The sequence below is a fragment of the Genypterus blacodes genome, unplaced genomic scaffold (genome assembly GCF_046128005.1).
Source record: "Genypterus blacodes isolate CSIRO-AG114 ecotype Tasmania unplaced genomic scaffold, CSIRO-AGI_Gbla_v1 ptg000130l_1, whole genome shotgun sequence".
NCBI classification, from domain to species: domain Eukaryota; kingdom Metazoa; phylum Chordata; class Actinopteri; order Ophidiiformes; family Ophidiidae; genus Genypterus; species Genypterus blacodes.
The window spans coordinates 34,395-50,555 of record NW_027466932.1 but is presented as its reverse complement, the minus strand read 5'-3'; the positions used below and the strand labels follow the sequence as shown (position 1 = coordinate 50,555).

Sequence of the window (16,161 nt, the reverse complement as noted above, 5' to 3'; positions counted from 1 at the left end):
GGCTTGAGGCGAGACTGCAAAGAACAGATTGTGTGGATGAAATCAGTTTCATGTGTTTGTGTTTGTGTGTGGCAGCAGATGATAAATGGCTGATGGAGATGAAGAGATTCAAGTTCTTCCTCTCTTTGTTTGTCAGCTCAGAGCTTGGTTTGGTTCGTGTTCCTTCTGAGTTTCACTTTTATCATTTTTGTTTTTGAAACTCAACCCGCAGAATGACATCCAGCGAGAGCCCGACTCAGGAGAACCCGTCTGAGGAGAACCCGTCAGAGGAGAACCCGTCTGAGGAGAACCCAGCTGAGGAGAACCCAGCTAAGGAGAACCAGGCTGAGGAGAACCCAGCTGAGGAGAACCCAGCTGAGGAGAACCAGGCTGAGGAGAACCCTGATGAGAACCCGTACGACTTCAGGCATCTGCTGAGGAAGACCTCGCAGAGACGAAAGCTCATCACATGACAGAACTGAACACATTAATCCTGTTTACAGTCAGAAGGTCTAGGGTTCTGGGGTGGTTGTGTGTGGAGTTTGTGTGTTCTCCTGTTTGTTCTGGCTGCTTTGGTTTCCTCCCACGGTCCAAACGAGCAGGATTGGTGGACCCAAGGCTTCTGTAGGTGTTGTTCTATAGAATGGTGGATGTCAGACGCCTCAGGACTGCAGTGAAGCTCCAGTTGTTTGTAGGCTCGTTGTTATAAGAGACTGTAAATAAGAAACGCTGTAACTTTAAGCTTTTGTAAAGATTTGTTCATTTTCATATGCATATATTCTGAATAATAAATTGTGTTGGAGACCCTGATGTGGGGGGTGATCATGGTCTAATCAATATCCTGTCCTTGGTGGAGGTATGAACTCTGAGAGGATTCTCCATCATGAGGAAACCAAATCAATAAGCGCTGATGTTTTATTTGTTTTCCTATCATGCCGTCTGATCTCTGAGGGCGGTTGGCTCAATCACTGGCTGGCGGTCCAGTTTGTGGACGATAATATTTATGTAATTCCAAGCGATCCATCACTGGCAGCCTGGTGACATCTGTGTTAGTGTGTGTGTGTGAGTGTGTGTGTGAGTGTGTGTGTGAGTGTTTGCGTGTGTGAGTGTTTGCGTGTGTGTGTGAGTGTGAGTGTGAGTGTGAGTGTGTGTGTTAGTGTGTGTGAGTGTGTGTGTGTGTCGTACATCACCCAGCGTTCTCATGTAGACTCACATCTCCACAGACTTCCCTGTCTGCTCCGGGGAGTCGACCTCTGACCTTTGTGTTGACATTTAAAGGATATAAACCCACAGGGATTGTTTGAGTCCCGACCACAACACGCAACCTCAGTGCGTCCTGCCGCAAAGCAGGAGAGTGTGTTTGGTTGTACTCGACACCACAAACACACACGAGCAGTGGCGGCTTAAATAGGTCACCAGTGTTATTTTGGGGCATTGAACGCAGCGCGGTTCTGCTCTGTCGCAGCTCCGCACGGCGACGCTGCCTCGGGGCTCCGCTTATATTAATGTGTTTGGCTTCAGCCCGCAGATGATTTTGGTGATTGCGTGCATGAATCATCAGAGACGTGTGTGTGTGTGTGTGTGTGTGTGTGTGTGTGTGTGTGTGTGTGTGTGTGTGTGTGTGTGTGTGTGTGTGTGCGGCCTGAGGGGCTTGGATCCCAGCCTGAGAGACTCAAAGCTCTCTGTGCTGCATTCACTGCTGCTGCTGAATGAGAGTGACTGCAGATCAAACACGCGTGTGTGTGATCATCTGCAGTCGCTCGTGACTCTTCTGGTGCATCGTTGTCACTCAGTTAACTCAGTAAAGTCACGCCCTCGAATCCCACAAATGATCAGCAGAGATCATCCTGATTTTAAGGTCACAGATTTTGTAGATTTTGGGAATTCAGTCCAGATTTCCTGACATTTGTAATTGATTGCAGTTAGATTTTAATGTTAAGACGATTCAGACCTGAGTTTAGATTTGATTTTCAACGATTAATCTTTGACGATTAAGAGAATATTTTACATTTACATTTCTGTGTATTTCAGACTACATTCAGGTGTGTGTGTGTGTGTGTGTGTGTGCGTGTGCGTGTGCGTGTGTGTGTGTGTGTGTGTGTGAGGGGGTTTCTAAATGATGGAGAGGCAAACAACAAGCCGGGATGCGATCGACAAAGGTTCTGCTGTCAGTAACGCGTTACTGGAGGAGTAACGACCCCGGCGTGACAGAGAGGAGCCCGGATCGCGCGCGCGGGCGGAGCAGATGAGTCAGTTTGCGTTCAGTCCGCGTGGAGCCGCGGGGGCGAGCGGCGGGGACGAGCCCAGGCGCGACGCGAAGTGGATTTGTTTGGTGACGTTGGACGCGCGCGCTGCGTTTTTTTTACCAACAGCTGTGTTTCTTCTTCGTCACAGCAAAGGGTGAACATTCTTGCGCTGCGTTTCGTTCCTAGTTTCCTCGGAGCGTCTTTTGCGTGAGAGCGGGCTGCGTGCGTGCGTGCGTGTTTGCGGATTTCTGCTGGAAGGACGCAGACTTGATGCACCTGTGGCCGCGGCGTGTTTAGCGGCTTCCCCGCTGCGCCACTGAGCTTCCGTCTGGTGATCGGCTGGATTCGGGGCAGTCGGAGAGCTTCGGTGTCGCTCCGCACTCCGCAGCTCCCGTGCGTGGCGCGTGGATGGGTGTCCGTGTCTCCTGCAGCTCCTAACCAGCGGCGTCACCATGGCATCACAGGGCTTCTGGTCTGTTGGCGGGGATAACGCGGGGGCGAACCCCGGGAGTCAGAGCCCCAGTACGCGTGAGTGCCCCGTTTCTGAGCTCTAATGGCGGCTCCTCTCCGGCCCGCTGCGTCTGAAGCCGGGACGCGACCCGTGTGCGCATTTTACGCGCTTTGTCGTGATTCTCGGGGATGAGCTTATGTTGTAAACTTGATGTGACCCTGACGCCCTGCACGCTTTGCCCCCCCCCTCTCTCTTTTCCAGCCCGGGCTTGGTGCCAAGCGGCGGCCCAGAAATTATCCGGAGGGATTGGATCGAAATTATGTGGTACGTGAGAGGCCGGGGGGCTTTGGGCACGACGCTGGATTTGACTTCATTTTCAGGTTCCAGATAAACAAATGGAACAAATCACAGACGGAGCTTTAATTTTCTCTCCGTTTATTCTTTATTGTTGCCTGATTTGCTCCAGCCGCTCTATCTTCTGTCTGTCTGTCTGTCTGTCTGTCTGCTCTTGGCCTTTACGCGCCGCTCTGGTTCGTTTTTATTCTGCGTCTGTTTTGACGCGCATTCCTGATGTTTCCAGCTGTGCTAGTCGTGATTTTTAGGCTGAAACGGTGCAAAGTGTGATCAAACCCCATCTCCCCGGGACGACACCGTGATGGGCTCTAAGGTGGAAACGGGCCTGCTGGTGTCGCAGGCTGAGTGGAGAGCGAGGCTCATGTCCGCTTCGTTGTGTTTGTGCTGTCCAAAGCTCTGCTCAGTGTTGGAGACGCGGAGCGAAGCGCCGAGCCGCCCGGCAAACAGGAGGCGAGCTGCGGCTGCGGCAAAGCCTGCAGCTGCGCCAAAGCGCCGGTGGTCTTCACCGACCTCTACTCAACAGGTACGGCCGCTCTCTGACTCCGCCCACCGCGCTCATTCACTGCAAATATTTAGCATAATTTTCACGTTCGTTATTCTCGTTCTCATTGTTATTATTTGTATTATTTTTAAATCCGTTGCTTTGATTTAAAGCCTTCACCCTTTCACCATCTCACCCTTCACTCCTGACCACCAGCTGATGTTTACAGGAGTGTGTATGTGCTCGCGCCGAGGCCCCTCCTCTCATTCTGCTGTAATTTTAACAAATTATCCATGAGTTATATTATTTTGTATTTTTCATGCTGGCGCTGTTTTTGGTTCCGCGAGCCACAAAGACGATTAGGGTCAGGGTCACCTTCAGGCTCAGGCTCAGTCAGCTGCTCGGTCTGAGGGGTCACCTTCAGGCTCAGGCTCAGGCTCAGGCTCAGGCTCAGGCTCAGTCAGCTGCTCGGTCTGAGCGGTCACCTTCAGGCTCAGGCTCAGTCAGCTGCTCAGTCTGAGCGGTCACCTTCAGGCTCAGGCTCAGTCAGCTGCTCGGTCTGAGGGGTCACCTTCAGGCTCAGGCTCAGGCTCAGTCAGCTTCTCGATCTGAGCGGTCACCTTCAGGCTCAGGCTCAGTCAGCTGCTCGGTCTGAGCGGTCACCTTCAGGCTCAGGCTCAGGCTCAGCTGCTCGGTCTGAGCGGTCACCTTCATGCTCAGGCTCAGTCAGCTGCTCGGTCTGAGCGGTCACCTTCAGGCTCAGGCTCAGGCTCAGCTGCTCGGTCTGAGCGGTCACCTTCAGGCTCAGGCTCAGGCTCAGCTGCTCGGTCTGAGCGGTCACCTTCAGGCTCAGGCCCGTCGCGTCACTCGCTTCTACAAGCTGAAGCATATTTTTTGAATTCTTGCTCGTTAATGGACAGAAAACATTTAGTTTATGGTTCAATAAATCCAAGCCCGAGCAGCTTCTGTGTTTAAAGTAATCAGTCACTAATCAGACTTCTTCATTCCCTCTCTGTTGTCGCTGAGGTGAAGATTCAGGCTGAAGAATAAAGTTTAAACTGATCAGATGAAATATCAGTGGCGCTGCTTCCTCCTCAGTCTGAACCCAGAGGCGGGATGTGATGGAGAGTGACGCTGTCGCCTCTGTGTTCCATTCTCAGACCTGCTTCCCGCTCTGGACGGCGACGCCAAAACCCTGACCTTCCTGCAGGAGGTCGTGGACATCCTGCTGGCCTACATCGTGGAGTCTTTCGATAGGGAAACCAAAGTCATCGATTTCCATTATCCCAACGAATTACTGCAGATGAATAACTGGGAGCTTCAGGGCGAACCGGCAACTCTGGACGACATCCTGATCAGCTGCCGCGCCACGCTGAAATACGCCATCAAGACAGGTACGGCACCGGAAACCACGCACACATCGGCTCTTTGTTATTTTACAGAAGAAGCCTGAATTGATCAACCGCGTCATATTTAAAAAAAAAATCAAATAAGAGATTTAATTTGTAATTAAAATGAGAAGCGAGTGACCTGAGCGCGCCGCAGCCTCGCGCGGTGATGAAACAGGAAGAAGAACATTTGTGCCGTCAAAGCAAATCAGCAGAAAATGTGTCAATCAAATAAAAACATCAAATAAAAAAATCTGCAGTGAATTCATAAAAATCACGGCCTGATTTTAATTTATTTGTTTACAAAAATACTGAATATTGAATGAAGTTGATTAAAATATTATAATATTCTATAATATGATGTTTAATATTGTAACATTAAAACGCTGCGGACTCATCAAATTATTCAATCAATCAAAACGAATTATGGTGATTTATTGAATTGACCCCTAAATAATTCTTATTAACTCAAATATTATTATTAATTAACAAACAAACAAATAAAGATAAATATTTGCTACATTTAAATATAAATCTGTTTATTTTCTCTGCTTTATGATGAGGCCTTTATTTTGAAATTGATTATTGGCTGATTATTGTTCAGCAGCATCATGTTTCAGAGTTAAAATACCTCCTCTTCCTCCTCCTCCTCTTCCTCCTCCCCCTCTTCATCTTCAGCCCACCCCAGGTACTTCAATCAGCTCTCTACAGGATTAGACATGGTTGGGCTGGCAGCTGATTGGCTCACATCCACCGCCAACACCAACATGTAAGTATGCGTCCTGCTTCATCGCTGTGGTGATGATGATAATGATGATGACAATGAATCCCATTTCCGGTCCATCCATATGCATCACGCCCTGCGTCTGCCTGTGCTGATAGCAGCCCCCCCCCCCCCCCTCTCTAAGCCCCTCCCCCCACCCTCAGCTCCCTCTGGGATTCAAAAGGAGAAAATTAGCTCTGAAATTGCATTCAGGCTAATCTGAAGCTCATCTCAAGCTGCAGAGCCACGTCTGATAACACTGCAGCCCGTCTGTGCAAACATGTAACATGTAACGTGTAACGTGTGATGCAAACATACAAGCCTTTAAGCAGCTTCACATGTGACTGCACAGAGCTGTGTGTGAGGAGCGCCCAAACACAGAGCATGGACCAGAAACACGCTAAACAATCAGGAAAGATTGTTTGTGGAAGGAGTAAGGAGGTAAGGAAAGGAAAGAAGGGAGGGGGCAAGATAGAGGGAAGGAAGGAATGAGGGTACTAAGGAAGGAAACATGTGGAACCAAGGAAGTAAATAAGGAGACACAAGAAAGGAATGAAGGAAAGGAAGCCATGAGGAAGGAGGAGCCTCCTGTCTGTCAGTCATCTGGGTCATGTGACGCAGGTTCACCTATGAGGTCGCTCCTGTGTTCGTGCTGCTGGAGTACGTCACTCTGAAGAAGATGAGGGAGATCATCGGCTGGACAGACGGACGAGGAGACGGCATCTTCTCTCCTGGTACAAAGACCACACACACACACACACACACACACACACACACACACACACACACACACACACACTCTCACAAACACACACACACACTCTCACAAACACACTCACACACACACACTCACACACACTCGCTCTCACACACTCACACTCTCACACACACACACACACGCACTCACTCTCACACACACACTCTCACACACTTACTCACTCACTCACACACACACACACACTCTTACACACACACTCACTCTTACACACACACACACACACACACACTCGCTCTCACACACACTCTCACACACACACACACTCACTCACACACACATACTCACTCTTACACACACACACACACACACTCGCTCTCACACACTCTCACACACACACACACTCACACACGCACACACACTCACTCTTACACACACACACACACACACACTCGCTCTCACACACTCTCACACACACACACACACACACACACACACACACACACACACACACACACACACACACACACTCGCGTGTATATTTGCGTGTTGATGATATAAATGGAAGTGGTTTCACAGCTGATTAGCATCAAATCATTTTCTCCCTCAAACATCAGTCGCTTGTTAATCCCTCACAGGTCTGAATGACAGCCAGGCAAGGGAGAGGGAACAAGGAAGGAAGGAAGCAAGGAAGGAGGAAAGAAAACAGAAAATAAATAAGGAAGGAAGGAAATAAGGAAATAAGGAAATGAGGGAAGAGAGAAGAATAAAATGGAATCAGAGATGATGTGTGACGTGCAGTCGCAGACTAGGACACTAACAATGTAGCATTATGGAGATCTAAGGAAGGAGGAAAGGAGAAAGGAAGGAAATAAGGAGGGAAGGAAGTTTGGATCTTCTCGCCAAACACCAAACACCTCCAAACACAAACGTCTGTAATGGACCTTGTCCTTTTCTTGACTTGTTTCCATGGGGGGGCGTGGCCTGGTTGTGTTCATGATGCTGAGCCCCGTCTCTCCTCCAGGTGGCGCTATCTCTAACATGTACGCCATGCTGCTGGCTCGCTTCAAGATGTTCCCTGAGGTGAAGGAGAAGGGAATGTCGTCCGTCCCCAGACTGGCGGCCTTCACATCGGAGCACGTACGACCACACACACTCACTGTTCACCAGTCAAACCTCACGCAGACCCAAAGAGACTCATCTGCGCCCCCGTGTGGCAGGTTGATGTACGACTGAATCATCCAAAGAGCCAGCTTACAGAGGAGGATTTGACTTTGAGCTCTTCTGCTGTTTCAGAGCCATTTCTCTATCAAAAAGGGGGCGGCGGCCCTCGGCATCGGGACAGAAAGCGTCATCTGCATCAAAGCGGACGAAAGGTACGACCGAGACGACAAATCTGACACCTGGGCAGACCAACGCACAAACACAACTCATGTTTATGTCCCACACACACACACACACCTTCTCCCTCTGCAGTGGTAAGATGGTCCCAGCCGACCTGGAGAGGAAAATACTGGAGGCCAAACAGAAGGTGAGGTCGCACACACACACACACACACACACACACACACACACACACACACACACACACACACACACACACTTTGGTTTCCTTATTGTTTTAAAGTCAAACAGAGGTTTTAAAGCTTGGAGCTCCGCCCCTCTCTGTCCTGCAGGGATTCGTCCCTTTCTTCGTCAGCGCCACCGCAGGCACGACGGTGTACGGCGCCTTCGACCCGCTCATCCCAATCTCAGACATCTGCAAGAAGTACAACGTCTGGATGCACGTGGACGTGAGTACACAACGACCGAGAGTTCAGGTCTCACACACACAGGAAGTGGAGACGTCATCAGCGTGAAGCCCGGAGATAAAAAGGCCCAAACATGACCAGAATAAAGTTGTAATATGTAAGACAGACGCAAACACACAGCCTCAACGCCGCGCTGCATCCATCATGCCTCAACACACACCTGAACACACACCCGAACACACGCTTAGCTGGTTTAGTCAAGAAGTGTGTGTGTGTGTGTGTGTGTGTGTGTGTCTCTGTGTGTCTGTGTGTGTGTGTGTGTGTGTGTGTGTGTGTGTGTGTGTGTGTGTGTGTGTGTGCTGAAGTCTTTGTTGGAGCACATTTAAAGAAATAAATCCTAATAAAAGGTCAATAACAGACTGATATGTTGTGATATTTCTATAACATGTGTGATGATGTTGTGTGTGTGTGTGTGTGTGTGTGTGTGTGTGTGTGTGTGTGTGTGTGTGTCCTGTCAGGGTGCGTGGGGAGGGAGTCTCCTCATGTCCAGGAGGCACAGGTGGAAGCTGGATGGCGTGGACAGGTGAGTGTCACGGCTGAGATCTGCGGCCCTCTGAGGAGGAGGAGGAGGAGGAGGAGGAGGAGGAGGAGGAGGTGTCGGGGGGGGGGACATGGTGCATGATGGGTACTTGTGTCATCTTCAGGGCCAATTCAGTGACATGGAACCCACACAAGATGATGTCAGTCCCCCTGCAGTGTTCGGCCCTGCTGGTCAGAGAGGAGGTGAGCCCCCAACACGCCGTCCCCGCCCGCCGTCCCCGCCCAGTTAGTCCTCCAGAGCCTAAAGGTCAGTCTCCTCCCCCTGCAGGGCCTGATGCAGAACTGCAACCAGATGCACGCCTGCTACCTGTTCCAGCAGGACAAACACTACGACCTGTCCTACGACACCGGGGACAAAGCCCTGCAGTGCGGACGCCATGTGGACATCTTCAAGCTGTGGCTCATGTGGAGAGCAAAGGTCCCAATATAAAAGAACATTTCTCAGGAATGACAATTGCCATGACAACCCTCACCTGCATGTCTGGGTCCATTTGACCTTGAAAGCTTCCCCATATCTTTCCAGTTGATCTTAATTAGTTGAGGAGATAGGAGCTTCATGTCTCCCTGATTGTTTCCTCCTGTTCTTCACAGGGAACCATTGGGTTTGAGGCTCAGATCGACAAGTGTCTGGAGCTGTCAGAGTATCTGTACAACAAGATCAAGGACAGAGAGGGATACCAGATGGTCTTTGATGGGAAAGTAGGTTCACCTTCACTTTGTCTCTTCTCCTGATTCATTCCCACACCTCTCCCTGGTTTCTCCGTCACGTTGGCGTCACGACCGATGAAAATGATCTGTGGCTTTGAAAGCTTAACTTGGGTAAGGACGTGTGTAGCATCGCTGCACTCGAGGTGTACGACGTCCCTGGTTGCTATGGTGACCTCCTCCTGGTCCCGTCTGGTTTGTTCCGTCTCTAGATTCCGATCATTAGCCGGGAACGGTGTGGAGTAGTTTCATAAGTTTCATCCTCACTCTGTTCTCCTCGGCGCCACCTCTCACCACCTCGCAGACGTGGATCCGGTCGGCCTGGTTGCGGCTGAGCGGCCCGGCTGACGGTGCGGCGCTGCTTTGTGTTGGCTGAATGCCATTTTCACCCGGAGCTGTCAGCGTAATGTGCTGCTATTATGTGTAATGAATAGAATAATGGCCTGTAATTGCTCATATGCATATGAAAAGCAGAGTCTGAAATAATAACCCCCACCAAGCAAAAGTGCAACAACACAAACATATGTGGGCACGGCGGGGCTATTAGGCTAAAAACTCTGCTCTGAAAGGAGAGCGAGGACACCCGGAGTCATTTATTGTGAGAGCTGCTTAATGTTTCACGCCGAATTGTTTTCCTGCTGAGCCACAGAGGCTAAAAGCATCCAGAGGCTGATGGGAGGCGGCCTCAGCGTCCAGGCGGCTCTGCCATTAAATCAATCTAATGTGCAGGTGTGTGTGTGTGTGTGTGTGTGTGTGTGTGTGTGTGTGAGAGAGCGGTCAGGCGGCGCTGTGTGTCGGTCTGATGGGATCCTTTGTGCAGACCTGATTTTCTCTTAAATTGGAGACTCAGCGATGCGGCGAGCTTCTTCTCTTCAGCCAGTCGGGATTATGCTCAGTTGCATGTATATCACTGTGTGTGTGTGTGTGTGTGTGTGTGTGTGTGTGTGTGTGTGTGTGTGTGTGTGTGTGTGTGTGTGTGTGTGTGTTCGAAAGAATTATTGTTAACATCTTTTATTTAGATTTCTTAATTTATGAAATATTTTCTGTATAAAATATATAACCTATATTTTACTATATATTTGTACAGTATGTTTTTAAATATACTGTACAATATATATTTATTTATAATATGTTTTTAAAATATACTGTACACATATATAGTAAAATATAGGTTATATATTTTATATATATGTAGATTTATTAATTTTAATACTTGACTCAGTGGAAACCTGAATTTGCATCACGCAGTTTGACTTTTTATTGTAATTATATATAAAGATATATATTTATGATATATAGATATAGATATAGATAAAGATATAAAAGACAATAATGCATTTTAAAAAGACAATAATGTATTTTGTATCTATATATAGATATATATAGAGATATATAAATATATAAAATATATATATATCTTTATATATGTTTGACATGCAGGCTCATTGTTTAAATTATTTTATTCATCGTTGTCATTATTTTATTATTTAATTCAATGCAATTTTGTGTTTATTTTTTATATTTTGGTCAAAATCTGTTGAAAACAAACCTGATCCTCCAAATCTGATTTGATCCAAACAGCAGTTTAGTTTTTATGAATCTAAATCGTGCCACATCCATATTGATCTGCTGCTGTCTTGTCTTCATATTGAAGCTGTCGCCCGTTTGTTTCCTCTCGTAGCAGAAAACGTGATTACAGCTTTAAACTCATCTGGAGTGTTCAGTGAAAACCGACCCAGTTCAGCTTATGTGTGTGTGTGTGTGTGTGTGTATCCGTACAGTCTATATGTGTTCTCACAGCACGTGTGTGTGTGCGTGTGTGTGTGTGTGTGTTCCCACAGCCTCAGCACACAAATGTCTGCTTCTGGTACCTCCCCCCCGGGATTCGCTACATGGAGGACAAAGAGGAGAAGAAGAAGCGTTTGCACAAGGTGGGTGAGCTCGGATAGCGAACGTGACGCCGGCGAGCACATCGCTGAGCCCGACAGGGGCCTGAAAATATTTCAACTATCCCAAAAAGGAACTGCAAGTTCGACCCAATAAAACCCTGGAAATGAGACGACATTTTGAAAGGAGCACGGCTAAAAACACGCCTGTGACTTTGTGAGGTTCTTAGTGTCAAACATCTCTAAATCTCTGCTAGAGTCTAAACAGTCTGAATGTGAAGCGGAGGGACGGAGTGAGCTCAGTGTAACGAGCTCTCTGCAGGCTGGCTGACGGGCAGAGCCTAAAGGGTTAAAGCGTTTGGGCAATAAAGAGCCTCAGCGGGTTTGAGTTCACTAAAGTGTGAAGCATTCAGAGAGCAGAGGGCGCTAATTAACCATTAGGACAAACAGATGGTGGACGTGCAAGGCATACAAAGAGCTCTCTCTCTCTCTGTCACTCCCCCTGTGTGTGTGTGTGTGTGTGTGTGTGTGTGTCACTGTCTCTCCCTGTCCCCTTGTCCCTCCCTCCACCCCTTTTCTTTCCGCCCCCCCCTCTCTCCCTCTCTCTGTCCCTCTCTCTCTCTCTCTGTCTCTCTCTCTCTCTCCCTCTCTCTCTCTCTCTGTCCCTCTCTCCCTCTCTCTCTCTCTCTCTCTCTGTCCCTCTCTCCCTCTCTCTCTCTCTATCTCTCTCTCTCTCTCTCTCTCTCTCTCTGTCCCTCTCTCCCTCTCTCTGTCTCTCTCTCTCTCTCCCTCTCTCTCTCTCTCTCTCTCTCTGTCTCTCCCCCCCTCCCCCTCCCCTCACATCTCCTTTTGTTTTGCGGCGTGCTCCTGTAAAAACGCCTCGGTCGCGCTCCGCCGGCTCTTGGCGCTGTGACATTGAGATGGAGGGTCGATGTAATGATGCAGGATTAACACGAGGACCCCGAGGGCGGTGACGGCGGAGGGGAGGGCCGCTCCTCTGTTTCCCCTCTCCTCGCTTTAATGACAACATCTTCAAGAAAAAACGGAAACATTTAGAATGTGCAGCTGCCCATTTCTTATTTCCCAGCGAGTGCAGGCTGAGGACACCTGCAAGAGATGAATGAGGAGGGAGAGGGGAGGAGCCAGGAGCCTATAGACGCCCCCTATAGAGCTGGAGCCAAGTTTATGTCTTACTTTTTCAACACAGTTCATGATTTTCCAGACATTTAAGTCCAAAATCTCCTGGATGTCAGTGGATGGTTGTGTTTCTCTTCAGGTCTGTAGGTCTTTGAATGGACCCTTATGGATCCATGATGTAATCTGATACAGTCCTACCTAAGTCACAACACTCACTCACTCACTCACTCACTCACTCACTCACTCACTCACTCACTCACTCACTCTCTCTCATGTTGTCTTTACGTAGCGTTGTTGTTCCTCAGTCTGGTTTATCAGCTCACTGTCTCCAGGACTCTTGACCAACCTGATTAGCCGCGTCCGTGTCCTTTCCCCCTCTCTTCTGCCCGTCAGGTGGCTCCAGTGATAAAGGCCAGGATGATGGAGTACGGGACGACCATGGTCAGCTACCAACCGCAGGGTGACAAGGTCAACTTCTTCCGTATGGTCATCTCCAACCCCGCCGCTACCTTCGAGGACATCGACTTTCTTACCGAGGAGATCGAGCGACTGGGACAGGATCTATAAGACTCGTCTCCAAACCCCGGGTAGTTTGGTCGGTGACGGATGAATTGTTTGTGGTGAACGTCCTGGTAAACTTTTTCTTTCCCTCCAAAGTCCCATATTTAAAGTATATTTGAGAAAAGGATCTACAGATGAATCCATATATGTGTTGTAGCTTTGCTGTGGACTTCCCTGGTCCCTGCTTCTGTCTGCCTCCTCCTCTTAGCGTAGCGTAGCGTAGCGTCAGTGACGTAACCCCGTGTGTACGTTTGTGATATGAAACGCTTGTGCAATAGGTCGATGAGAAAGAGTTTATTTTGTAATCCTTCTCATTTGCCGAAGATGTCGTTAAGTGCCCAACGTGCTCGTGTTTGATAGTAATCTACATTTTAATCTTATTGGGAAAAAAAGCACTTGACTTTACCTCAGCTTAATCAGCTGCCTTTACATCCCACACACACGTATAGCAGCACATAGGACACCTCCACTAAGAACCGCAGCAGGTCGCCTCAGGCTGGGCATTCGCTGGACGATTTGAATAGATTTCCTTTTTGGTGACGACAAAAAAAACGGCACGTCGCTGTTGTCAGATATTTACGACTCGCTGAGGAAGCCGAGCGACGGATTTCAGATTTCATACAACGACTAAAAATCATGTTCAATCAAGATTCACGCAACCGTCCGACAGCTCGACCAGGAGATCGGTGGTTAATACTTACGTGACGTTGCGACGCCCTGGCGCTGTACGAGCTCAGCGAGTCCACATTTGGCCCCGCCCTCACACCTGTCAGAGACTGCATATTCGGGATAAAATCAGGGTTAAATCCCAGCGTGTGCCCGGCCCGACCACGCATCTCTACACTCTCCTGATGCTGATTCCATTTTCTCTCTGGTATCCATACTTCAGTTTGACATCAACTCCTAATGTACATATCAAAATGGGGACGACTTCCACCTGGGCCGTGTATTTAGCTGTGCTGAGCGTCACGTTATGATTTAGACTACAAATAAGCGTTGGCGCCAGTAACAGTCTGGTACAGAGAGACGGGACACAGGAGGGTCTAAGTTCTTACGAGAGCACTTAATGAAAGAAACTGGGACGGGGCAATAACCACGTTCTGTCTACGTGTAGGCACCTCGCCAGATGTGCAGCGACTATACCGGACATGACTTTGCACTAAATCCTGGAAGGGGGGGTGGGGGGCCGGGGAGCGGGGGGGCTAGGGGGGCCGAGGGGGGCTGAGGGGGGGGGGGGGCTCCTCCTCTACATCGCAAATGAGATTTATTCTTTCTTCATTCACAAGCAATATAGGAGAGTGTGTCCAATCCAAACACTTAAAGGAACGGCTAATCTAAGTGTGGAGTCGTGAAAACGGACGTCAAGTTTCCAGATGTTTTCAATCGGTTTCTGTAAAGCTTGAGAGGCTTCTGCAGGTCAGCTGGAGCTTCTGTAGCATTTCCATTAGAACATGTTAGAAAAGCACAATTTGCTCAACATGGTGGCTCAGTGTACAATCACTTTTGATCATACATGTAAATAGAGTTTCCAGATGTCCTAAGTACATATCTGTGTGTATACATGCGTGTATATAAGACGTATAACCACAGACTCTGTGAGGTAAAGTAAGTCATATTTTCTCTATCTAATATATATTTCCTGTATTTTCATCTTGTTAGTCCTAAAGGCTTTTTCCTGTGTGTGTGTGTGTGTGTGTGTGCGTGTGTGTGCGTGTGTGTGTGTGTGTGTGTGTGCGTGTGTCTGATACTTGGCTGGATTTGTCACTATTATAGCTATTTCCAAGAAAACAGGTTTCAGGGACCGGCTTTAAACGTAAACAATCTGGTAGATTAGAGGCTGCGGCGTCTGAATATGCAAACGCCGTTTCCCCCTCTGAAGCCCCGCCTCTGTATTTGGTGCACATGTGATACTTGACGGGATGTGCCAGTGTGTACTTTAGTGTGTTCGTAACTGTGTTGCCTTAGTATAACTTTGCCAGTATTGTGCACTTTAGAGTAAATAGACCTAATAACTTTACTGCCATGTCTCATGGTTGTTCATAGACTGATTGTTTAAAAAGAATCAAAAAAATGACTGAAGCTCGGTCTGAATGTGCGACTGATCGACGGTCTGTTAGGAAAACGTTTGCGTCTGGTTTGCAGTTTGTTCAAAGCCACGATCGGAACTCTGCCACTTTACAGTTCAGTCATTTATGTCCCAACTCAACAAAGACGGAAGGTACAACCTTCACAATAAAAGCTCAACGTATCTATGAGAGAGCGATCCATGACAACAAAGGGTTCAGGGTCAAAGATCAACATATTAGTCCGTAACAAAGAGCTTTAGAGGCTCTAACTCGTGTTCGTGGATCCATAAGGGCCCATCAGAGACCTACAGACCTGAAGAGAAGAAGAAGAACATCTACACACTGACACACACACACAGAGGAACACAGTTTGTGCTGTTGTGTTGAATTTTAAAAGTTCTTCTTCTATTTCTGGTCCAGAGGTTCCTGAAGCTTCTGTTGGCTGGATTTTCCTTGAAACATCTGAATACTTCAACCAGCCCCGCGCCATCGTCAATCAAACACAAAGATCTGACATCCATCAATACAAAAATACAAAATCTGGACAAAACATCGTCTCAAAAAGTGTGTGTGTCATATTTAGGAACGTCACATAAACCGGAGGGGTGGAATCCCATCAGCGTGAGGTCACTTCCTGTTTCAAGGCGGTACACACCGTGACACAGGCGGTTCACGGCGGCACCAAAGGAATCTCAGTGCGTGTTCTCCTCCTCCAGGCGGACGTGGTGACGTTTCTCCTGCTGCTGCTGCCCGATTGGCTTCCTTTGCACGTGCATGCGACGCCTTGCCTATCCAGCTCTGTGTGACCTCCTCTATATCTGTGTCTCTATATCCAGTGTAACCAGTGTGTGTGTGTGTAGCTCTGTAAGCAGCTCTAGTGTGTGATGATTAGCCTGGCTTGTAGATTAGCGCTCTGTCGCTCTATCTGTACTCTGCTTGTGAAGTGTAGCGTCTGTCGTGCCTCAAGCATGCTAACCCGGCCTAGCGTATACTCCTCGCCATGCTTTATCTATCGGTTTCCTCTGCCTCTCTCTTCCGCTCGATGTCTGTGGCAGCCCCGAGCGTAGCGTATTACTAT

The 16,161-nt window shown here is 48.5% G+C and overlaps 1 protein-coding gene across 2 annotated transcripts in view; it reads left to right on the top strand.

Annotated features, from left to right (window-relative positions):
• Positions 1 to 13,023, top strand: part of LOC143010788 (glutamate decarboxylase 2-like) — a 36,855-nt gene extending 23,832 nt beyond the window's left edge. Inside the window, exons 1-16 of one of the 2 annotated variants that reach the window (XM_076163317.1) lie at positions 2,678 to 2,753; positions 2,938 to 3,000; positions 3,425 to 3,553; positions 4,672 to 4,905; positions 5,578 to 5,668; positions 6,284 to 6,396; positions 7,402 to 7,517; positions 7,674 to 7,753; positions 7,854 to 7,908; positions 8,054 to 8,170; positions 8,647 to 8,711; positions 8,833 to 8,911; positions 8,997 to 9,146; positions 9,320 to 9,427; positions 11,275 to 11,364; positions 12,850 to 13,023. In XM_076163317.1, coding sequence (XP_076019432.1) covers positions 2,678 to 2,753; positions 2,938 to 3,000; positions 3,425 to 3,553; positions 4,672 to 4,905; positions 5,578 to 5,668; positions 6,284 to 6,396; positions 7,402 to 7,517; positions 7,674 to 7,753; positions 7,854 to 7,908; positions 8,054 to 8,170; positions 8,647 to 8,711; positions 8,833 to 8,911; positions 8,997 to 9,146; positions 9,320 to 9,427; positions 11,275 to 11,364; positions 12,850 to 13,023 — 1,740 coding nt within the window. Of the gene's footprint in view, positions 1 to 211; positions 2,754 to 2,937; positions 3,001 to 3,424; positions 3,554 to 4,671; positions 4,906 to 5,577; positions 5,669 to 6,283; positions 6,397 to 7,401; positions 7,518 to 7,673; positions 7,754 to 7,853; positions 7,909 to 8,053; positions 8,171 to 8,646; positions 8,712 to 8,832; positions 8,912 to 8,996; positions 9,147 to 9,319; positions 9,428 to 11,274; positions 11,365 to 12,849 lie in introns of those variants that run through there. The other variant, XM_076163318.1, reaches the window with a different exon arrangement.
• Positions 13,024 to 16,161: the final 3,138 nt, after the last annotated feature.